This window comes from Taurulus bubalis (assembly GCF_910589615.1).
Source record: "Taurulus bubalis genome assembly, chromosome: 16".
In the NCBI taxonomy this organism is placed as follows: domain Eukaryota; kingdom Metazoa; phylum Chordata; class Actinopteri; order Perciformes; family Cottidae; genus Taurulus; species Taurulus bubalis.
The window spans coordinates 11,217,641-11,242,698 of record NC_136604.1 but is presented as its reverse complement, the minus strand read 5'-3'; the positions used below and the strand labels follow the sequence as shown (position 1 = coordinate 11,242,698).

The 25,058-nt window shown below is 42.1% G+C and overlaps 1 protein-coding gene across 1 annotated transcript; it reads right to left on the bottom strand.

The window, feature by feature from the left end:
* Nucleotides 1-7,208: 7,208 nt before the first annotated feature.
* Nucleotides 7,209-24,812, bottom strand: zbtb10 (zinc finger and BTB domain containing 10; the record flags this gene model as incomplete). Its single annotated transcript, XM_079232481.1, has 5 exons — nucleotides 7,209-7,490; nucleotides 9,051-9,226; nucleotides 11,368-11,433; nucleotides 16,758-17,796; nucleotides 24,144-24,812. The coding sequence occupies 5 exons, from the start codon at nucleotides 24,810-24,812 to the stop codon at nucleotides 7,209-7,211; spliced, it is 2,232 nt and encodes a 743-aa protein (XP_079088607.1).
* Nucleotides 24,813-25,058: the final 246 nt, after the last annotated feature.

Here is a 25,058-nt window from a genome sequence, read left to right as displayed (position 1 = left end):
CCCTTTCGTTTTCACATGGTAATGCCTTTTCCTTACAAGTGTGTGTTTGTGTGTGTGTGTGTGTGTGTGTGTGTGTGTGTTTATTTGTGTGCCCATGCCAGGTTCACACAGCAAAGCCCGCCAGAATGCCATAAACACACACTCTGCTGCCCCGAGCTCTATTGTACACAAATGGCCGGATGGAAGGATGGATGGAGCATTTCCACCCCCACATACACCCTTTTTTATTTCATCAACCAATGTTTCCCATCACCCCCCTCCTGCTCAGTTAGTCCTTCCTAACGTCTTCTGACATTTTATTGAGTAAAGAATCTCTCTGAGTAGCTTATTTTATCGCTTCATATAACAATTCTTAGGCAGGATCTTTCTAACAGACCATATTGTTCTGTTATATTTCCACAAACAGAGCAATGCCTCAGGTCACTTGAGATGTGAATACACCATTTCACACCAAACTTGAGGTTGCAAACAACTCATTTGGTGAAACTGGTGAAAATATATAATGAGAATATTGTTTCCCCCCTATCGTAGAAGTTACATTAGCTGTGCAGGATTGAATGAACTCTTTATTTTCTTAACTTTTATTTCTTAGTTAAAAAAAAAACTACTTTTTTTTTTTTTACAGAGCTGCATTATTCTACTTCATGTTCACAGAAGAAATAAAAAATATGAAGCAGCTGTATAAAAAACATGCTTCATGTTATTTTTTTGGGGACGTTCAACAGGTGGATTAGTGGTCTTTCATTTAAATAAATAAAAAATAAAATAAAAAAAATACAAAATCAAGCACCAGATGCTGAGATATTCTGACTTTTAGTCCCTCAAAAAGCACCTGATCCTAAATTTCTCCTAATGCATCACAAATGCAGAGAGCATCTTTCTTTAGAGCGCCACTGCCTGTTGCCACTAACTCCCTTTCTGTCAAATATTTGAACTCTCAAGCCTGAAAACTTCCTCAAACTTTTTCATGGTTTTCACAGGACCACCATGAAAAACAAACGAGCCGCTATGTGTAAAATCCGTGGAGCGCACCTTTAATGGTGGAACAATGAGAATTGATCAGACAGTACAAACTGCAGCTCTGTCACATCAAAGTCAGTTTTAAAGCCGCTGTGTAAATGCAGGCCATATGCAGCACCGTATTAAGTTATCCTGCAGAGAACACTTTGCGCATGCAAGCTTCATTTGTCTCAACACCAGCGTCGGGTCACAGCATCACAGGAGATAGCCATCAGAGAATAATCTTCTCCATTAATGTTTGCTCTCCTTTTCGACCTCTGAGGGCCTCGTTGTGAAGCATCGAGCCATGAAACAGAATGACAAAGGGCCATTTTGATGTGAAGGTGAAAACCACGCACACACACACACACACACACACACACACACAGAAACTTTTTTTCCACAGAGGTTACCGTGTCGACAGCTGCAGCTGTGACCGCATGATTACCTGTCTTTCCACCTGAGATGTTTTAATGTCCAACCCACCACACAGCCCCCCCCCCCCCCGCCAAACGTCGCCTTACAACGACCAACACACACACTTGCACTATGCCCGCCATCCGTTTAGCCCTGTCCCCGTGGACGAGAGCTCCAGAAGCACCAGGGGAGAGAAAGGAGAGTGCAAACAAACTCTCCGCAGGTCCGGGGCTCCGGTTTCAGCCTTCCGTCCGCCGTGGCTGGGGGGCCATGGGAACACGAAGCGCCAGGGGCCCTGTGTCAATAAGGAGCAGTGGTTCAACACAATGGGGGCCTGCCTGCAGACAACACCGCTGACAGACAACCACACAAAAGGGCCTGTGAATGGGAAGGAGGCTCATGCACACACATGCACGTGAACACACAGACACACACAGGAAAGAATAGAGCAGTGTGTGTGTGTGTGGTTGCCCACAAGGCCAATGTTTGATGACTGCTTCTGTGTGTGTGTACACATACACTCAAAGACTCATGCCCGTGCAGACATAAACACCCTAATAAACTCTGGACTGAGAAACCTTTGGATTTACAGTACTGCATGTTCCACAGAAAATCAGTGGTACAAACACAGACCTATAGATTTGACTTTTTATGCATTCTTTGCATTCGTTTCAGTCAAAGAGATAACATTTTATGTATTGTCACAGAAGCATTGACCATCAGATATCTAATTGGTCTGCGTACACCAGTCTGTGCTCCTAAAGGAAGTTTTCATTCTTTTCATGCATGCTTGGGAAAAGGAAGATCTAATCGAGTTTCATGCCATAAATGTGTTTACACGACTACCTGAGCAGCACTGATGTTTTGCTGTCTGTCTCTAATGTCTGAATACAAGGATAAAACGAGAACATTTAAAAAGGAAATGTATCTGACAGATGTTGTTTAGTTTTGCCCCGACTGTCGTATTTTAGAATATCTCTGAAACACTACAGTGGCCGAGGACACATTGCATCTATATAGGTTGTCTGATGCTTGAAAAAAAGTTTTACAAGTTTTAAGTCCAGACACTAACTTTAATAAAAGGCCTCAGCTCTGTCACTGGTGGAGATTGAGCTCCAATGAGAACAAAGAAGCTTTATAATCCAGTGTTTTTTAGAATACAATAAAAGTTTTCTGGAATTATTTATCATGTATCCGTGTTGAAAGGAGTTGTTGTTGTCGTTAGTTGTTAGCCATTAGTTGCTAGCCATTAGTTGACGCCAAGGGCAAGATTTCTCCCAAGATGCATTGGGTTTAGCTGAGAGGGTTTAAACCAAGCTCTATATGGCCTTGTTATTTGTTTTACACCCGTTTCTCTGTACATAAACAGATCACTCCTATCCTATATTACTCACTCACCTTGCAATATAAATTAACCAAATTCTAAGCCAAGATCAAATCACTGCTTGTCTTTTAGGATTGATACGTTCAAAACAAATGATATGAGATTCTTACTGCCATTCAGAAAACATTACACCAAATTGCAGAGGAATCATGAAAACAATCCCAGTGTCAGAATACCCATATTTCAATAATGCATTGATATATTCTTCCACCCAGTGGTCCCACTAACTGGGCCGGTACAGGAGCTGTGGTCACTGGTGACAGAGCAGAAGAAATGCAAAGAGAAGTGCTGCCACCTGGTGTCGGCCCGGACAAAAAGCAAAAGGAGCTTTTAGTTCCGAGTCTTAGCAGCAGATGGCAGCACTTTGGCCTTTAGAGAAAAGGTGGGTTCATGTTCCTCTAAAACCTTTTATTATAACATAATCCAGAAATTCACAGAGAACGCCTTCCCGGGCAGGACTATCTAGAGAGAACATCTGATTTAATATGATTAAGTGATGAAAATGGGAAACATCAAAGGCTGTTTGATCTCTTTTTCCTTCACCAAAGGTTTATTTGTAGATGTAAATCGGACTTGAACAGTTCTCAGTGAATTTCTGAAAATATCATCTCATCAACAGAAATGACTGTGTGCTGTATGTCACTCTGTTGTTACCGTTTAACCACAGGCGCCTCAGTAAGAACTGGTTCCCTGTGCAAACTGTCGGTGTACAGTGGAGGCAGTCATGGACACTCTGTTGCAGCTCTTACGACACTAGAGCAATTCCCACATCATTTGAATTGTGTCTGAGCAACACTTCCTTTGGAAAATACAAAAAATAAAGCTGCCATAACATTGAGCTGCAAAAGCAAAAGCATTAGTATAACACATGCATGTCATTTAGAGATTATTACGAAAAGGCTTCATTTATCTCCCATTGGCTTGTGCAACAAACTAGTCTTTAGTCATGCAGCAACCTTCCCTTACATGTCGCTGCTGTGGCGTCCTCACATGGCAACATGTTGCCTCTGTCGCCCATCTCGCATCTCCCTCGGACCAAACCCACAGTAAAAAGTTAATTTGTCTCTGTACAACAATATAGTGCATGAGATACAACTGTAGAATGAATTGTTTTTTCTTTTTCTGTGCAAGTGTAGTCATTTCAACTTTTCCTGGATAAAAACGCTTTTTAATACAATATAAAACCACTAAAAATTGTATGACAGTTGGCTCAGATATTTTGCATGAGGATTCACACAAAAACACAATGGTGAACCCGTTTGGCCGTAGTAGAGACCAACTGAAAATAATCCATTAACTCAATGCAAAATGTGTTCAACTGTTCTGGTGATATTTGGTTTTGTTTGTAACAGAGTGCAGTTTTATACATGAACACGATAAGCGTAATCAGAAACTGGTTCCTAGTCTGAGCTGCATATCTTTGGGTGGTTTTGGAAAGAAAAGGTTTGCTGTTCTGAGTCTAAATATAGACATGAAGAGAGGAAGGTTCGCTCTGACCGTTATCCGATGAGCAACAGTCTCATTACAAGAAAATAAGTGGGCAAAAAGGTTAAAGCAATATCAAAGTTTTATTCTTAAAATGTAGTATAGAGAGGAACAGTAGTACAATTCAGACAGAAAAAAGGAGAATGTAGTTCCATCTTTGAAAACCTTTGATAAAAACGTAAAAAGAGTAACCTGAATTTGCTTTGTGTTCGGAGGGCACTGAGGCGCGGCCCAAGTTTTGCATCACTGTTAAAGTTCGAGAGAAATTGAAAAATACAACCTTTTGCAACAGCGTAAAAAAATACAGCTGGGGAAAAAAAACCTCTGCTTTTAAATCTGTAGTGTTTTTGCTTTGTTGTTTTTTTTGTCCATATAACAAATACAGCATAACATCTAAAATGATACATCATAGTTTTGAGTTTCATTCATTACAGTAAAATCAGTAGGATGGTATAGTATCAAAAGAACAAACAAGACAACAGGATGGTGTAATGAGCAAGCACACAGCGTGAACAGAGAGCGAAAGAGGAAGGATAAAGTTCACGGAAATAAACCACCCGGCCAGTAGGTTTGGAGCTGACCGTCAATGTGGTCCATTAAGTAAATCCACTGGTTAAATAATATATTCTTCATATATATATTTATCTCATATAATCTCCACATATATAGATATATATATCTATCCGTAACATAATCCCTCCCACAGTGATTTGAAGGTAAAAGTGACAGGAAGAGGATGAATATCTCTAGACTTAAAATAGATCTTCTTCCACTGAGAGTAAAGGGAGGTTACACATCTTCTGCATCATCAGCACTTCAGTATAATATCTGTATATTCCACTGCATATGAACAGATACTGCTGTTCCAAGGTTTTAACCCGCAAACAATCCGTGTTTCTATAGAAAATATGTGCTTAACGAAATAACAAAAAAGGAGAAAGGAAACATCTGTGGAAATCACAAAATTAAACAAAAATATGTATCCGGGGTAAAGTGAATGATTCTGTAGCATAAAAACATTTTAAAAATCTCAACAATTACAGACACGAGCAAGGATTTTCTACACTAAGCAAGTTTTCACCTGGCTTTTCTCATACATTATAGTTCAACAATAATTAAAAACAACAATTTTGGTTGGACAAATAGAAATTAACAGTCTTGATTGCATTTTGGAGTCAATATATAATATTAAATAACAAAAACAAAATGTCTAATAAAAAAAGTTGCGCATTGGAAGAAAGACACAACAGTTTATATAGTTCCATTCAGACACGCTTTTGGGGAAGCGAAGAAACATAAAAAAAATATTTTCATGAACACAAAAGTAAGTGCATGTCTATGAGGCGCCATAGAGCTTCACTTCTTGTGGAACAAAGTGTTTTTCTACCTGGCAGACCTAAAGAAATAAAAACAAACCTACATCAAATTAAACCGGTGACATTTTGTTTACCTTTTACACATGAAAAATGGAGTTCTGTCAGATTTAACATCACACATCATGACTTTCTTCTTTCAATGTTCAAGTGATTCATATATATATATATATATATATATATATATATATATACTGTATTTACTTTATAACTCAGTACCAAATATAAACAAACGTATAAAGGTATTGATGTCACTTAGGTCCTGTCCTCAGAATGTCAATTACAAGTACTGCCGGTAGTTCTACAAAATGGTGTGTGTGTGTGTGTGTGTGTGTGTGTGTGTGTGTGTGTGTGTGTGTGTGTGTGTGTGTGTGTGTGTGTGTTTTCAATAAAATACAAGCTTCAAAACAATGGCAAAGCATACCTGATAGTCGCCGTAGCACAACAGTGTTCTATAGTTTAAGCTGATTACATATGTATAACTGAGTCAGTTTAAGCTTTATGATTATAAACATCATATATAGCCTGTAGGTCCAGTATTCTGCGACAAGCATTACAGCACCAAACGTTTCGTCATTTGGCAAAATTCAAGCTTTAAGTGAAAGTCAAATGCTTTTGTTTAATAATAATAATAATAATAAAGTGTTACTGTGACGCTGTGATTTGTATAAAGCTAGCAATAACATTTCCCCTTGTACTTTCGCTTTTTTTTTAGTCATCTTTTTTCCCGCTTAACAAAAAAATCTCACGTTGTCGCTCTTATATTTTTTCTAAGCGTATTCAGTAGTTTTTGCTTCCTGATAAATCTTGGTGTGCGGTCTGTTTGGCACAATATCACAGCCCTCTTAAATTAATCATAAATATGGCTGTGATACATTAGAGTCGCAAAACAGATTTTTTTGGTTCCAAGATTTGTACAGGGAAAGAAAAGAAATTTGAAAAGAATAATATAATATTTAGCGCATCTAAAAAAGATCTACAGAGCAAGTTAAAAATCTTCCTGTGGACAATAATGCTCTTCTTCTGTGTACTTCTACAAGCACAAAGCAATATACTTTCAGATTGTGCAGAAAGCAACAGACATTTCTGTGCTTCTGCTTGCAGACAAAAACAACAAAAACTATTGATAAGACCATAATAACCTCTTCATAAATTAAATAATTAACATTTTTGCTTTTTTTTAGATGATTGGCCTACCCCAACTCAAAACTACATCATCACCCTGCCCAACTCTCCCCCCAAAAAACAGGAAATAAAAATACATAACCAAAAACCTGATTTATCATATTATTCGTCGATAGAGACGTTCTTTCGTGGGCTCTGGGCCCAGAGTTGGACACAGTTAACAATAATAAAATCTGTACATCTTGGAGTTCCCACTACGAAAGCTTTTTTTTTTTAAATCCATCTCTTTGTCATATACTTGCACAATTAAGTAACCTCAAGGTTTGATAGCACTTTGGAGTTGATTGTTTACCAGCTAGTTTTTGTATACATATATATTAAACATCAACTTTTTTTCATTTTGTTTCTCAAGCTTGTTAAAAATCTCAGTCCTCTTCCGGGGCAGCACCAGCGTTGCCCTCACCCCAATTTGATTGGTCGTTGTCGGTAGGCTCCTCCCCATCCAGGTCCTCCCCTTCCTCGCCATCGAAGTCTTCGTCGCGAGGAAACTCCATGCCTTCCAGGCCCTCCTGAGTGGCCTGGTGTGAGTCAGCGCAGTCCGCACACACACCGTAGCGCCGCGAGCCGTGACGGATACCGACGCTGGCTGCGAGCATGAAGATCTTCTTGCACACCATGCACTTGTACTTTTTGTCCTTCTTGTGCACCTGTAGGAGGGATGGGGAGAGAACGGGAGTCAGGTTGGTTGCCATTAGAAGTTTGGATTCACTATTCCCTTTAAAAAAAAAAAAAAAAAAAAATCACAGATTGAAGTCACATTGACAGCAAGACTGCGTTTAAGAGTATTCCTCAAAAATGACAGTTATATGAGAACATTTATACTACTGGACACAACATGTGAAGCTACCGCTAGCAGAGAGTTAGCTTGAAATAGAGTAGAAGGAGTGCATTTTTTTTCAGAATTGAACAAATATAATATGTGTTAATTAGTGAACTTCAGAGATACTGGTTTGTGTTACCTTCAGATAGAGCCAGGCTAGCTGTTCCCCCCGTTTCCAGTCTGTGTGTGAAGCTCAGCTAAGTGGCTACTAGTGGTAGCTTCATAGTTAGCGTGCATACAAAGTATTATCGTCTTTTTCATCCAGAAAGCTAATAAGTGCATTTCCAGAAACGTCAAACTATTCCTTGAGGGACTAACAAAGTTCTCTATTACATGTGGAGCAAGAAATCAGAAGATTAAACTCCATCTAACAGTCGGGCAGATTACATTATTACTCTACAGGACAATGCCTACTTGTCCTTTCAAGTTGCTGCCAATACAATGATATAACCTCCTGATTTATAATCTAATGTGCCACTTCGTGAGAGACTCTGAGGCTACATCCACACAACTACATGTCCATTGAAAAACAGGGTTTAAAACAAAAACGATCACGTCTACACAGTGTTTCAGCATCGTTTTAGAAAAGATTTCCGTCCATACTAGAACGCCTGAAAACAGATATCACATGACTATTCAGGTACACTGGACATGCGGATGCTGTTGTAAACAGGAAGTAGATTGGTTTCTTAGTTACAGAAAACACTTCTATTAAATAGTATCATAGTACTCCTAAAGAACACAAAATTCTCAGATTATAGATTCAAAAAGTTGTATTTTTCAAATTTAGTTACAAGGCCGCAGGTGTCTCTCTCTCTCTCTCTCTTATAAATACAAGTTTTACTAAATTATGGGTCATCACGCCTCACTAGTTGTTGTTGTTTGTTCTCACAATCGTCTCTGCTGTTGGGCCTTGTCACACTGGAGAGCATTTATGTTTTTGTTTGTTTGCAGTTTCTTTATGAACTTCACAATAGTTGTGCAGAACAAAATAAGCATTATTAAATAAAGGAAAGTCCTCCGTTTTGTGTACATCGCCCTCATCAGCCCGCTCGCTAATCCCTCAGTTTTTGGAGGTTTAAGACTCCGGGTTATTGTGGACACTCAGCATAAACATAGCAAAAAAAGAGTATGCGTTTTAAAATAGAAACCTTGTTGTGTGGATATAAAATACTTTGTTGCACTCGCTCCCTCGAGCAAAAAGCTCCCAGACAGAAAGCATGCGGTGGAGTGCAAGGCGTGAGTTTGTTTATTTATTTAGAGCCCCATTAGCTACTGTACTGCAAGGAGCTACTCTTCCTGGGGTGAGGCTGGCACAAGATGGTGGCTGCACATCACATGGTTGGTGTAAAGGAGAGGAGTGGCTCCTGTGCATACGTGGACTCACCAGGGAATGTCTCTTTACGTGCTCGCGGCGGGTGAACAGCTTGCCACAGATGTCGCAGCTGAAGGAGCGCACGCCCGAGTGGATGATCAGGTGCCTCTTGAGTGTGCGCCGGTGCTTGGCGATGTAGTTACAGTGCGGGCACTTGAGCTTATTGAGGGCTAGGTGTGAGGACTCGCCTGGTTAGAGAGAGAAAAACAAAAACATGCATAAGCAGTGATTTAGTAACACAATGTTTTAGTTTATCGTGGAATTAAAGCTTAAAAAGAAACAACTAAACTGGAGATTGGCGAAGACATTGATCATTCAAAGCTACATTTGCATCTATAGCTCCTCTAATGAGAGAGAGGTGCATCAGGAACCAATATCCTGTTTATCGAAGGGCAGAGTTAGGATGTGGTCGCCAATAGAGAGAATAACACCACAAACTGATGCATCACAAAAAAAACTTTCGGCAGAATTTGTTAAACTGCAGAGATAAAACTGATTACTGTGGCGGCTATGTTAACTCCACAATCCAGCTCTGTCACTGTTGCTAAGTAACTGGGGCCCGTTTCCAATGGGGGGTACACGTCTACGAGGGATTCATACATCTACAGTATACTCGGACTAGCAGTGGATGTGAAGCAGCAACATGGATCAATAATAAAGCCGTTTGAAAGAAGATACTTAACAATCTGCATTTTCAATGTAACGGTTGTGATTGCAACTAGAACACGTTTCCCAAAAAGAGGTCAAACTAATGATGCAATGACTCATTAAATTAACACACTTTACATGACCCACAATGCAAGTAATAATGTAAAACTACAGCACTTGCACACAGTTCTGGATATGTTCCATAATATGCTCATCAACTCCTAACATTAAAGACAATAAGAAAACACCAACACCTTCCTGCATCATCCATCAATCTGGACTACTGCACGACTTAACGAGTAGATCACATGGTGAGTTTCTGTGTTTCAGAAGTCTCAAAGAAAGAAATCAAGATGTCCTCACACCAGCACGGTCTTCATTAACCCTCTTATTGTTGTTTATGCTAAGAAGCTACTGAGGACAGCTGGGCTTCCAAATAAATAAGCAATGTATTGATTTTGAAGAGACTCCAAACAGAGCAGCTAGTCTTCAGTGTGGAGTGAGTGGGGAACAGGCCGAGCCTTTTGTTTGAGCACGGCTGCACACAACACAGGCGTTGTTATGGCAGGTTGCTAAGGGGAGTAGTGAGGAGGAAGGGTTGATGAGAAGCAGGTCACCTGTGTATTTACCGTGTGTGTGCGCGCGCGTGTGCGCGTGCGTGTGTGTGTGTGTGTGTGTGTGTGTGTGTGTGTGTGTGTGTGTGTGTGTGTGTGTGTGTGTGTCTGTGTGTGTGTGTGTGTGTGACCATATGGATGTGCAGTAGGATCTTAACTTAGGCTGTAGGATGAAATATTTATACTAATACTTATTTTCACTATCTGGCATTACAAATGCAGAGCAGACAAAGATATTCTGACGCGAGTCTAAATATTAACTAAATATATATTAAGACAGGTATTTCTTTTATATTATAATTTTATAGTTTTCGATACAACCTTGAGGGTCGTTCTAAGCCCTATTTCCCATGTCCCCCTCACGTTTTTTAAACTGATGTCTCAACCCACAACTCCCCCTGATACCTGTCAATCAAACTGCCACTTAACAGCAATTACATTTCACAGATATACAGCAAAATCCTTGTTTTCTGGGGTGTTCACAAAGAAAAGATGAAATAAAATAATCCTTTAGTCCCGCAGTGGGGTATTTACAGGATTACAACAGCATACAGAAAGCTATTTTACCATCAACAATTAGATCTACGTTTCTCCAGATACGAGAAGCTACTCCGTTGCCTTTGTGCAATGAGTTGTGGGAAAGTAACGTTCATCAACACTCAAAATTAGGTGTTTTTAGTATGCATGCTTTCAATTTTGAGTATTGTTCATTTCAACACTTGAGATTAATCTGCATACTAACTTACTTAGTATTTATTACTTAGAATTAGTATGTAGTATTGAATTAGGTCTACTTCACAGACACCCAATTGAAGTAAGTTTATGATTTTTGGCCTTTATGAATACAATCAATGTTAATCATTAATTTTCTACATTTTGTAAATGACTGACAACAGGGCAACAGGGTCACGCAGGTAAATTATGCATTTGAAGGCTAAATAGAAATAGGGTATTTTTTCTGCGGTCTGGACTGCCCAAAATGCATTTTAGTTTAAGATTTTAAATTTGATTGAAGCAGCCTGATTTCTTCTTTTTTTTGCGGTAGTCTAAAGAGTGCAGTGTCTTACCATTCTCCCAGGACTCCCCTTGCTGTAAATCCTGGATGATGCTATACTGGATCTGATTGGCCAGCTCTGGGAAAGGGGGAGGAGAGAAGCGAGAGGGAGAAAGAGATGAGAGGTGATTGAGAGCCCGGGCTGGGGAGGGGGTGACCACCTCACAACGCCCTGTATACACAACTAACTACCCCCACATGAAACAATGGAAGTTTCACTTGACAACATAGGCAAACGCGCACACACACATGCAGGGGTCCCTACTATATGTAAAGCAGTGTGTTCCCCAGGCCTTGCAAGGCAACAACGTATGGTGTAACCAGGGCTCCAGCAGGGAGGGGGTTAATTAGAGTAGAGCCCTCACTCCGGCTCAGCTTACACTCAGCTTTTGTAAGCGCTTGTGTGAGAGCACCTGTGTGTGTCCGGTTCTTCCAGCATCAGCGCTTAGAGCCCATTAAAGACACGCCCCTGTGAGAGAGTGTGTGTGTGTGTGTGTGTGTGTGTGTGTGTGTGTGTGTGTGTGTGTGTGTGTGTGTGTGTGTGTGTGTGTGTGTGTGTGTGTGTGAGAGAGAGAGTGTGTGTGCGCGTGCGTGTGCGTGTGCGTGTGTGTGTGTGTGTGTGTGTGTCCATTCTCCCTGGGTCAATATTTGGAATAGTGAGGACAGCCCCAGTGCATTAGAGTGGATTAGGCTTTGCACCTCGAAGGGATTGGGGAAGTTATTGTGTGTGTGGTTGTGCGTTGGAGTGCACGCTTCAACAGAGACTAGTATGTATGCAAATGCAGTTCACCTGCTGTGTGCGTCAGTGTGCAGCAAGCACCCTTTAAACAATCCAACAGTGCAGTTTGGAGAAGACCCAAGAATGTATTGGCTGCGAGTGTTGACTGTGGGCTCAGCATGGTGAGAGCAGACAGCGATAGCAAAGTACTTATGTATGTATGTATGTATGTATGTATGTATGTATGTATGTATGTATGGTTTTGGTCAAAAAACAACATACACCTCAGCCTCTAGAAAATTATGACTTATGGAATGATTTATAGCATTGTGTTTTCTGGCACTTGAACACACCAATTGAGAACATAATCAGTATATGAAACAATAAAGACAATGATTGTTAGTTGCAGCCCTACACGTTCTATTTGTTGAAGAACCTCTTGAAAAGAAGAGATTTTAAGAAAGCACATATTTCAAAGTGCAGACATACCACCATTTAGGCTACTACGTTTCCATCCTTGGAGCATGACAGCATCGATCAAACTGAAGCAAAATTAAACCCAAATGAGTGACATCACTGTGGGAAACTGGGACAGCTCATATTGGTGGATGACTGCTCATAGGCTCGGATAAAAATATGCAAGCCAGCTACGACTAATCGTGCAAGAGGGCTGTCTCGTTTTAGAGCGAGCATCTCACAACCAGATGAGTTTTTGGTGCCTTGTTCTGTCCGTGAGCAAAACGATAAACCTTTTTTAGTGTCCTCTGCATGACTGTTATAGAATAATCTAATAACCCTCAGCAGAAATAGCTAATAATTGGACACATTCTAATTTTTGCTTTGTAAAGCAATATTTTGGGAAGGCGTAACTTTAGACATCATGTGACACATATCTAAAGAGTCACAACAAATGAGCGCTGTACTCCGCAGAGAGGCTGTGAGAACAAATTGAAAGCTTTGGCAAATGTCTTTCGGTCCATAAATGGTACTTGACCATCTTTTCATGTATGTTCCAGGAGATGTAGACTAAATTGCATTAATAGTTGGGTGCTCTGATGCTATATGTACAGTAGACTCCATGACACAGTAGCTTTCTACCCAGAAACTTAAACAAATGCAAAATATTCCATACACACACACGACTGAGTCCCACTTCTTACAAAGTCAAGAATGTCCTAAAACAAGATGGCAGGGCTACAAAGCATTTACTGTGTGGAGAAAGACGTGACTACATTACTGTAGAAAATTAATAATATATTACACTCCATATAAAATTCTATTTTAAGCAGCTTTCACATATCCCACCGATACTTAACCTACAGATAAGAAGCAAACCACTATCAATGAATGAAAAAATCTTCAGATTTAAGAACGGTAATGGACTCAATGCAGACGGAGGCAGGGAGAGCTGACATCTTGTCCAAACAGAAACATTCTGTTTGTCCTCTGTCCGTCTCCCCTTGTCTTAACAGATGGACAGAGTAAAAGAAGGAAAGCCCTTTCAAAAACCCAGTCAGACCAAACAGCCACAACACTTTAAACAAAACCGTATCAGGCACACTCCTAAAAAGGGAACAGGAAAAAAACATTTGAAAAATGTTTCTTACAAAGAGAAGTGGGAAATGCTCTATACAGTATGAGGCCACTGACAAACCCACAGAAATAAACACAACTTCACCATTTTTAAATACAACTGCTACACCAATTATTCATTATAAGTGACTAAAATAAGGATAACGTGTTGCCCATTTCAGCCACAAATTTCCTGGACATCACCTCTCACACATTTTAAACAATAGAGATGGACACACTTTTTTCTTTTTTTTTTTGAATTGTAGGCCCTGACAGAGACTAAATATTCACAGATCTATATTTAACCTGTTAACATTGACTATTCTGTGAGTGAGTGAATGAATGGATTGTTGAACACAGAACTATCATTTCAGGGTAAACAGTTTCCTTGAAACCTTTTACTGTGACTAACAGCCTACTTGAAGTCTTAACCATATCTTTATTTGGAAATGTAGTATACATTAAGTAGAGACATGGAGCTAAACAACACAGATACTTGACGAGGGGAAGGTTGGAGAGTTAGCACACATGCAGACAAACTAACCGAGCGCCTCTCAAGGCTATTACAACACCCTGGATCACTTTGTGCACACATTAAAAAGAGCCATAGGAGGAGTTGGAGGCACTAAGAGCATTCAAGTGCATTTAGGGAGGCCTGGGGGAAGAAATGTTTCCCCTGCTTTCTTCATTTTCCTGCATTAGGGACGGCTTCTCACCCTCTTGCGCACACAAAATGAAGTTCTCTCTCTCTCTCTTTCTACACCCACTTTGTGCCTCAAAATCCTCCCCTCCCGCCCTCCCCCTCCATACCACTCCACTTATTATGCGATATTATTACGGTTACATGGAGTGCCCCGCTTAATGGGGCCAACAGAAGGAGATAGCTGGAGCTGAAGAGATTACCAAGAGCGCTTCACTGTATGTGGATGGGATGGATGGAGCGATGGATAGATTATGCGACAGAAAGTGCAAGGTATCAAACAGTGAAGGGAAAGAGAGAAGATGAAAGTGCGCAAAAGCTTTATCAAGCAAGATTTAAACATTAATTGAAAGTTCAAAGGCACTCAAGGCTTTTGCCAACCACAGCATACTGTGTGTACCTTTAGGATATGCAATTCGCTCACCAACTCCTTTCAAATATTGACATGTCACTATTTTCCCCCATAAAACATTTTAACATATCGGTGCGAACCATTGAATTGGACTTAACCATAAAAAAGTGTCTCATCTTTTCTTCAGAACAAGTCTCAGCAGCGCAGTGGAAACACAAAGCACTCTGGGTGGGTGTAACTCTTGTTAGCCCCCTGCTCTGGAGTGATTAGTGGAGATCATGGCCAGGAGTGACTCACTTCTTGGCTGTGCACAGCAGGTTAGCTAGTTACAAGCACACATCCCATTAAGTGTAAAAGCTTGAAAAAAGAAAATCCATACTTTTTGCAGTGTGATCAATAATTTCATCATGATTTCAAGTGATCATGCCAATGTATCCTACTAGGGGCGGCCACAGCTTAGCTATATTAGCATCAGGTCAGTGAACATGCGTGTGACATGATTAGCTACATAACTATAGGGTGAGGGATCACTCATTTAAATGAGGCAATGCTCCCCTAAAGTATCAAAGTGGGATTTTCCAGTGCTAGATAAAAAAAAAAAAATCTGAAACTTTTACTGGCTGTAAACCCACATAAAGAGGATCAAATACTGAAGCCACGTGACCTATCAGGGTTATCTTCTTCAGCCCCACTGACCCCCCCTGGCGGGTAAATCATTACAAATGCATTATGTGGTGACAGGCATTCTTCAAATCTACAGAATTTAATCTTAAATCAATGTAAATACAGTTTTGCCAAAATATAAAATTCTGGTGCTATATTTCCATGAAAACGGTCTCAGTTTGTGCTATAATTTAGCTTCAAGTAAATGTTGGAACAAGACGAAATTGAATGTCAGTAATTAGTGTTTAGAGGTTAAACTGATGGGGAGAGGGTGGGGCATAAGGCAGAGAGGCATCTAGCTAATGATGCTACCTGACATAACTGGTTATTGGGTCTCCCACTAGCAGTAGCTAAAGGTCAAGTTTGCAGACATTATTGTAACAAGTGCACAGGGCCTTTACGTGGACTCAATTTGTAAATACAACAGCCTCTCACACCAACTATTTAGCCAAAGGCTTAGCCGATAACGCAAACCACTGCATTTCTTGTGATTTATTTAGGATCTTCCTGCTATTTAAGAATTTTGGCAGGATTGGTCATTAAAAAAAACATCAATGCCACCTCTTCAAACAATATTCTTCCTTGAGCCTGGCAATGCTGTTGTGCTTTGCATGTTTAAATAGCTTCTAGTACATAAAGCTCATTTAATTTAATGTCAAGGACGTAAATAGTGCAGTTGCATTGGGGTAGAAAGAGTAGGCCCGCAACAATGTGATGGGCACAGAACAAGCCCTTCCAAGTGATTCAGATAGTGTTCAAAGAAGACCTCATGTTAAATTAAGAATGGTGCCATTTTCTATATAATCCCCTACTCGTCATGGTTTACATTTTTTGGGGGGGTGAAATAGTCAGTAGCAATCTATAACAAGTGTATATGCTTATTCTACATGAAACACAACCCCCACAATAAATAAACTATAAAACTATTGAATTAAACGAGCCATTTTTTTGTTTTCGTATTTTTTTTTCCAAGTCTGTTTTTGATCCTGTGACAAGATGATACGATACACTGTAGTTAGTTGAGGTGAAAGCTGAGCACATCTACAAGCCAAGCAAGTAGTCACACCTTTAAACATAAACGCAGCAGTAAGAACTCATACCCGTCATAATATTGTGCAATGGGGTCCTTCATAACTACCATATGCCACTGCTGAATGCTCAACATTGGTGCATAAAATGCATTTTAGTAGGAAATGTACATACATTACTTCCATATCATACAATCTTAGTGATTCACATTCAGGTGATTATAAGTCACAGAAATTCTGCCTAATTCTGCACCGCTCTACCTTAAAAAGGGAGCCTCTTCCTTTTACACACATCGAGTATATAGAGTGACTAATAAGAATAAGAAATGAATGTGGGAAGTGTGTTCAGAAGTTCAAATGTGTGTCATACCAGCATTTTCGGAGAGGGCGGAGAAGTCCTCTCTGGGGTAAGAGGCAGAGGGCTGGATGAACATCCCCTCGTCAAATCCCTCCTCAGGCTCTGGTGGAAAGTTGTACACAAAACGCCGCGTGGTGGTCTGTTTTTTCCTCCGTCCGCTTCCCGCCGCAGTATCCGGTGCTTCTCGTTTTATTGCCGCGGTTGCTGCTGCAGCGCCACCTTTGGCTGGCTCGTTCCAGACGAACACCTGCACCTGGCCACTCGCCGACCGCATTTCATTGGGCTCTCCTGAATCAGATGAGTTATCGTTGTCGTGGGTCCAGTTACCAGAGGCTCCGGGGGTCACCAGGGCACAGCCCTCACCAACCATTGTCACCTCTATATCGCTGGTCTCATCCTTCACCCTGCCACCTTCGTCTTCGTCATCCATTGCTTCCTTTCCTTGATTGTTGCTGCTGGCCTTGATCGACAGCTTTGACAGGATGCTTGTGGCCCAGAAGTTGCTTGGCTTTCGGTCCAGCCCTCTCTGTCCGTCTTTGGACACCGTCTGCCTCTTGTTGTAGTCCACCACCACTGAATCAGGAGCCTCCTGCTTGATGCTGATATTCAGGGCATCCTTTATAAAAGCCCTACATGAATGTACAACCTCTGTCATCTGGAGGTAACTGGCGACAGACATCACCTCAATGGCATTTTGGCTTGTGAGCAGCAGATTCCCAGAGTAGAGAAAGTCGAGGATAACAGAGAAGCCCTGCCCAGCAGCAACATCCAGGTGTGTAACTGTGACCGAGGCCTGGTCCTGGGCCTCGGCCTTGGTCAGACAGTAGAGGGTTTTGAAATAGCGGCTGCCCGCCACCAGGATGTTCTTGTGTGCGCGGAACACCTGGCCCGAGACGACTATGTTCACGTCACAGAGGATGCCACTTTTGCGTTGCTTGTCCAGCTCCTGGAGAAGCTGGAAACAGTAGGAGTTGTCATTGGACTTGCTGCGGTAGTCTTCCTCTGAGCAGTTAGTGGAGGGGCTGCCATTGTCTGAGGGCCTCATCGCCTCCTTTTACATGAAAGAGAAGAAGAACGAGAATGTTATTGAAGATTTGTGTGTAATTTGCAAAAGTACACAAAAATGTACTTACACACAAAAATATGTGTTCCCTGCCTGTAACTCTGTAAATAAATACGCACAACACCCTCAGAGCAACTAGTGTGCAACCGGCACACCGGCCCTCAGGAGGAAACGGGTTTGACAGGCTTCTGTTGTTATGGAGGAGGTGGGAATGAGGCAATGAAAGGCGTGTTACATATTACTTTTAGGCCGGGTAGTATTACCTAACCCCCTAATCAATTCCTTCTCTCCATTCAATTTAAACTACAAGTACCAACACAAACATTGAAATGGCAAAAAGATAAACCCTGAAAGACTGCAAATGAACATGTAGAAAGAGAATACGTGTAGTACAGGCCATTGTAATCAACACAGATACAACCCCAGAAAATGTGTCAAAACTGGCAACATTTTCAGTCAATCAAATGTTCAAAACAGTGACCCCTTCTTCCCCAAATGACTAAATAGTGGCGTTGCATCAATCTGTTAGATGGAATATTTTATCTTATTAAATTCCAATCATACTGTACTACCAAAATCTCAAAATGATGCCACTTTGCAACTGCATTTGTTAAGGTATCTAAGGCAAAAATGAAAAATACAAAGTAAGCAAGGGACATCTATGGCTATATTCATGGCCATAGATGTCCACCACTGTCCACCAGGACGATCAATCTTACAGAGTTTAAAATCTTTTGAGAACTCCATTTCCTTTGAAGCGACAGCGAGGACTTGGTTTCATTTCCCAGAAGCATAATAAAAAGACTCCATTTGTCAACAGAATGTCTTGGTTTTAGAAAACCTTTCGACAATGATTAATTAATTCACTATCCAATTTGGCTTAGGTTATCACCCTCAACGCTAGATTAGAAGATATTTTTGCAAGACTCAAGATTTTATACACATTTAGCTTCTGGACAATACAATTCTCACTTTCTTTAATTTGGAAGCTATATCTAAAATAGGCCATAATTAGACCTTGAGGAGGGCCGACGAATGTCCAAAGCAGGACACAACGTGGTTGTAGGATGGGAACTGGCAGAAGCACAGAACTACCCTGTAACAGCCACACTCCCCCTCCTCTGCTCCCCCTTAACAGGGAAATGGGCCAGCCTGGTACGGAGCAGAGGGGAGCATTTACATGTGTATGCATATGCTTACATATGCATTGACAAAACACACAGCCCAATAAAAACAAAGACTGCAAATACAGTGTGCATGTGTAGAACTCCATGTTAGATTTATACATGTAAAAACCATGCCCACACATGTGTAGCATCATACATATTTGACTCATTTTAGAATTGCACAGCAGATGTCCTAATCCAGAATAATTCACATTGCTCGAGCCCTGCATTTTTGCCCCCGCCCACCACCATCTCTGCTGCACACACATGCATGCACTCGCACACAACCACACAGAAACCAAGCTGCCTACACGTACACACAGCTGGGGTTTCAGCTCGAGTAATTCAGATTAAATCCATTTCTCTGAGGTCCCCACCCAGGCCCCACCCCCACCCCCACTCCCTCCACACTGCAGTGCTTGTACAGGACAGCCCAGGCACACAGGATAGTATAGGGGGGCTTATCATCCTCTGCCACAGCTGGAGGGAAGAGATGAAGAGAGATGGGTTGGAATGAATTCAGAGGCAGAATATGTGCGAAATAAAAGGGGGAAAGTGGACGTACTTTGCAGGCGAGAAGAAAATAAACAGGATACAATAGAAGACGAGCAGAATTGTAGAGAAAGTACAATTTCTTTGGAGAAAAAAAAAAAGTATGATCAGAGTTGATAGAAATATGTGTGAAAGGAAAATGAAGATGGTTAGAGTATAGAGTAATAACTCTTATACTCTAACCAGAGAGAAAAGAGTGATAACTCACGAAGATAAGAGTGAGAGCATGAGGCAGAGATTGCGAGACCTTGAGCCTCAAGAAAAAGGGCGGAGGGAAAAATGTGGAGCAGAGAGAGACGGAAAGCCAGCGTGATAGAGAGGAGTTGGGTCACCCCATTTTAGCCTTCACAATAGCCCGTGTTCTCCCCGAGGCTCATTGTCCACTCACTGTAGGCCTTTGTGAAAGGTTTCGGCACTCACTCTCTTATTACACAGCAGCTCCCACTCGCAAGCATAGAAAGGAGCTGGAGTGCGTGTGGGTGAGGCGAAAAGGATGGCAAGGGAGAAAAACAATTATTCCATGATATACACATCAAAGCCTCTGGAGGTGCATGGTCATCATGTCGAGTACTGTGGTGGAATATATTGGTGTGGAGAAGGATAGGAGAGCAATCACAACAATAGGTGCTGGATATGGTACCAAGTTAGATGACATGCATATTTTGCTGTTTTGCTTTTGTCCATTGCCCTTGTCTTTTGATAGGTTTAGACCAAACAAGCTTGATGAAAACACTGCCAAACAAAAAAATTAAAAAATAACAAACATGTTATAAATGCTGCAAATAAACAAGTGTTCTTCGACTCCTAGTTACTTGGTATTTGTAGTCGTACTTTATCATTTTGACCCATCCCACCCCCAAACCCCATGACTCCCCACAGCTTTTATCCATTACACATAGCAAGGCAAAGGGCCAAAGAGGTAAGACTTTGTCTGGCAGTTCTGATGTGTGTGTACTTATTGGCGTCAGGTTAGGACAGCCTGGTACTGGATAAGTTGCACCATACTGGCCTCATCAGCATCATCCTTTCTCCAGATGTGCCACGTGTGAGCTGGGAGCTTAGAGAACCAGCAGACCAACCCTGCACAGCAGATGCTGGAGGCAAAACCAGCTTGAGCCAAGAGAGAATGTAAGGACAATATCAACCTCCCCCAGTTGTGACGTGGCTAGGTTTATTTGAGCCAGAGATGGTAGGGGTGGAAGAATGAGTGCAAGAGAATCCAAGAGGGTGCTGGGAGAAAAAATCCTTTCATCAAGGTATGACCTGAATGCTTTAAAATCTACGGTGAATGGCCAATAAGAACTGATTTACAGGTGGATTAAACAAACTAAGATGGCCATAAATTCAAGATTATTGAAGCCCTGGCATCAGTTAGACACACCTCTAACAGATCACGTGATACAACACAGTCCCAATGCTACATAATGACCAACTGAAACCAGTTCTTGTTTCCCCTTTCATGCACACATTTGCCTCCAACCCCTCACTAGTCAACCCCCACCCTCCATCAATCCAGTCCCATGACCAGCCCAGCCCTGAGGCCATCTCCACCGGTCCTTCCCCAACTCCCTACATTTACTGTACCCCCCTCCCCTCCAATCGTCTGTACCCAGAACCCAGAACAATACTGCAGTGTGCGTTTGGCCCAAGGTGTGGGAGGGCTGCACTGAGTGTCTCCCGGCCTCCTAACAATGCTCTGACAGAAGAGGCAGAGATAGGGGGGAAGAAAACGAGGGGAGGGTAGAGTCACTGACGAATTCAACAAGAAGAATTCTCCCTCTGGCTCCACCCCACCCCATTCCCCTGACCTGTGGCCCCCAATAAACATCTCATCTATCTGGCAGACACCAGAACGCCATGGGTGGGTCCCATTTTCCATTCAGGGAGACTCACTCTAAACAATAAGTGTGATTGTCTTAACTAAAATGAGGGGGTGAAACGACTTGTATAGGTCCAACATATCTGAAAAACGTTTGTATGGCCGTCAGACTGAACGAGGCAACGTGGATTGTCTGAAGTGGCTTCGCAAGCCTAATGAACCTGGTTGAATATTTGAGTATTGCAGGAGTTTGGTGAACAGGTGTCTGTATTACAGATGGACATACAGTTAAAAAAGGTAGCGACAAGAAAGCACTTCACTGATGTAAGAGAAAGATATTATGAGAGGCTTGATGTGGAGAGAACTGAAAATGAAATTAACTTCATGTGGTAATCACGCAATGTATCTGTATAAGAAACAAATGTTGTCGACAAGAGTTATCCCCTGTATGTGGTGAACCTATTACTCTGTGATAACCAATTTGGGTTCGTCATATAACCTTTTAACAATTTGTGAACAAAAGAAAAAAACAGGTACGAGCGAATTAAATTGATTTATACAAAGCCCAGATATGTGATCTTAAATTTGACCTACTTTTGCCTCATCTTAACCTTTTACCAGTAAGCATTGGGAACAATTTAAGCACAAGACAGCGTCTAGAGAATTAAGGACAACGGCCCCCTTCTCCAAGGAGACCCACATTTACCACAGCTGCCCTGGTATGCTAGGGCTAATCAAGTTAGCTTTAACGAATGCAGCAGAGGCCTGACTAACGCCAGGAATGAGGGAATAGAACAAGATGTTGACTCATAACGCCATAATTCCCCTTTAATGTACCACTTCACAATGCTACCTCGCTTAACATGCACTGCTGCTCATTATTTCAACAGCACTGTATATGTGAAGAGGATTATAGTTTTATTCAAAGGCAGTCACAAGAGGAAAAATATAATCTGAGGAAGATCAAAACTGCCAGAAAGGATGTCAATCAAAATCTGAATAAAATAATTTCCAATAATGCAGTACTTTGTCCCAGCTCTATTCTACATGAGGAAATGGATTAGATAACCTCTCAGTGTCTGGGGTCCTTGTTGCTAAGGAAAAGCCATACCAAGCCCCTAATCCACCCTTACTTACCAATTAGAGATGTGCACAAGTTAGTAGATCACTTTAAGTCATTCTGATTAGTGATTGCGTGTGCAAAGGAAGGGACTAAATGTAGTAGTGCAATCCTCTTCGCTCACAAATTAGAGTCAAATAGCACCCCACTCTTAATTCCCCTGACAGCCCAGACCATTGTCAGGATAGGAAGTCGTATGTGGAAATGAGCAAGGAACAGAAGTAACACTAGCAGTAACACTTTTTTGAATAAGGATTCATGGGAGAAATGCCCTTTGACACCAAATTGTCCGGGCAAATATGCACTCCCTGTTTTTATGAGGTCTCTGAATGAGTACCTGTAGAAATGCTGCCTACAACGCAATAAAAATAATGAACCAATAAAAAGACCTCATGCACATCAATAGACATAGTTCCGATATGGCTTGGTTGTTTTGGATTATAAGAAACAACCAATATACGTATACTGTCAATAACTTTATAGCTAGCTGAAGCTTGGGGTAAAAACAGGCTTTATATGCCAATTAGATAAAGAGGGGCAACTTTCCAATAATACATTTTGTGTATGAGAGATGGGGCCTAGATCATGAAATATGCCCCAAAGGTATAACACTAGCATCCATTGATTCAGACACATGTGGATGACAGGGTTAGGTGATGCCATGTCATTCCATTTACTGACATCTATTTTACTAATTCATGCCTATTCATGTGGGCTAGGCAAGCTGTCAGGCTCCAGGCAACTTGATTTACTCTCCTCCTCTTGTCCAGCCCTGCAAGTGACACCATGTATGGATTTTGGGGGGTCATTCTAGCACAATGCCTCTAATTTAGCTCCCCGAAGGGAGGAGGAGGTGGAGGAGGAAGAAGAAATGCGCCAGAGGTCACCCGGGACTGCGAGCCTGAAGAACTGCATGATGAGAGGCCAAGAGGAGGGGGGGTTGGGTAGGGGTGCGGTTCCCCAAAGGCTGCTTAGGGTCGAGCCCTTGCCATTGTGTGACCTCTGGCAAGCTAGCAATCAAGACAGATGCAACAAAAGAGTTGGCTGTATGTACATTGTTACATTGAGTCCATCCCAAAATAAAATATTCTACAACCCCAACACTGCCCCTTATTCTTAATGACCTTTTAGGCAGTTAAAGACGCTTAAAAGTTGTTTGTGACATGCAATTAAAACCCTGCATTCTGAAGGAACAGCCACCGGTGTGATAGTAGCTAGCAGGTGTCATACTGGAGGAGGTTTGCGTGTACAACTTGACTGATCAATTGGCAGACACTCACATTGTGGACGGCAACTGAATCAGAAGGATTTGTTTCACTCGTGCCAACAACGTGGTGGGGGTCTTTTGCCATTCAATACCAGTTAGTCTACATTAAACCCGCAAGGGGCTTTCCACCGCCGTCTCTGCCCATCTACCGCTACCTGCGGCTACCGCACAGCTACAAGCGGCTAAGCTAGCTGTTAGCTCTGGTTAGCAGGCTGAAGGGATTGTGAAGCTTAAAAGGTACAATCCTTTTTATCGCCTTCGCTACGTTTAAGAAGTTATAGAAACTGTCGCTAGTAGTGACAAACCAAACATATACTTTCTTGACATAACTCGTGAATAACTGTGCGACAGGTATTTCTTGTTACTACTAGGTAACGAAGCGAAACCGTACGGGACGCGAGCTAACGTTACCTGTTTGGTGGGGTCGTTCCTCCCGTGCTCCGCAGACAGGTGATGTCTCAGCAGCAAGGCCCGCTTGTAGTTGCGACTCCCTTTGACAAGCTCGTCGCTGTTTTTAGTGGCAATGTTGTGACACCAAGAGCAGGACATGAGTCCCGTCTTCTGGCAAAATTTGAGCCATGGGAACTCTTGCAACCACTTCGCGTGGAATAACGAGTGTTTTTGAAGCAACGTCTGCGGTCTCATCTCGACCCCAGATTTCCTGGATCCCGACTCGCCCCCAGTCGCCCCGCTTCCCGACTCTTGGCTGTCGGCGTTGTCGGCACCGTTTCCCTCCGTCGGACTGTTCCCCTCTCTGGACCCGTCCTCCCCTTCCACCGAGCCAACACGATCGTCCCCGGCTGCCGAGCTGCCTTCTTCCGGGTCCTCTTCTTCCTCCGCCTCGGGTTCCGTGCTATCGCTGACAGACCCCGCGCCCTCCACTCTCTTCTGCGATGATCCTTTCGCCCCCAGATCGCTGTCCTCCTCTTGATCCGGCCTGTTCCCGTTAAAATATCGGTCTTGACAGGCCGGGGCCTCCCAGCTGTTACAGTTCCCCCCACCGATACCGCTGGAACCCGTTAACCCAGCTAATCCACCTCCTCGGAAAGCGAGCGACCTGCGGTTTCTCTCACCGGACATTTTTCTTAATATATAGACTCTTCACTTTCTCAACAGTATTCCCCTCCGACAAAAATAATGTATTTATAAACGATGTATTTTCCGTAAGAGATGGACCGTCGTCGTTGCTTTTCTCCGCTTTGGCCCTCCCGGTGAGAGAATGTAGGTTATGCGGAAATAAATAAAGGTTTTAAACGCATAATGAATTTCAGGGTTCTCGCTGCGTCCGCGCAGGCCCCGCAGAGGTCGAATGGCAACGACTTTCTT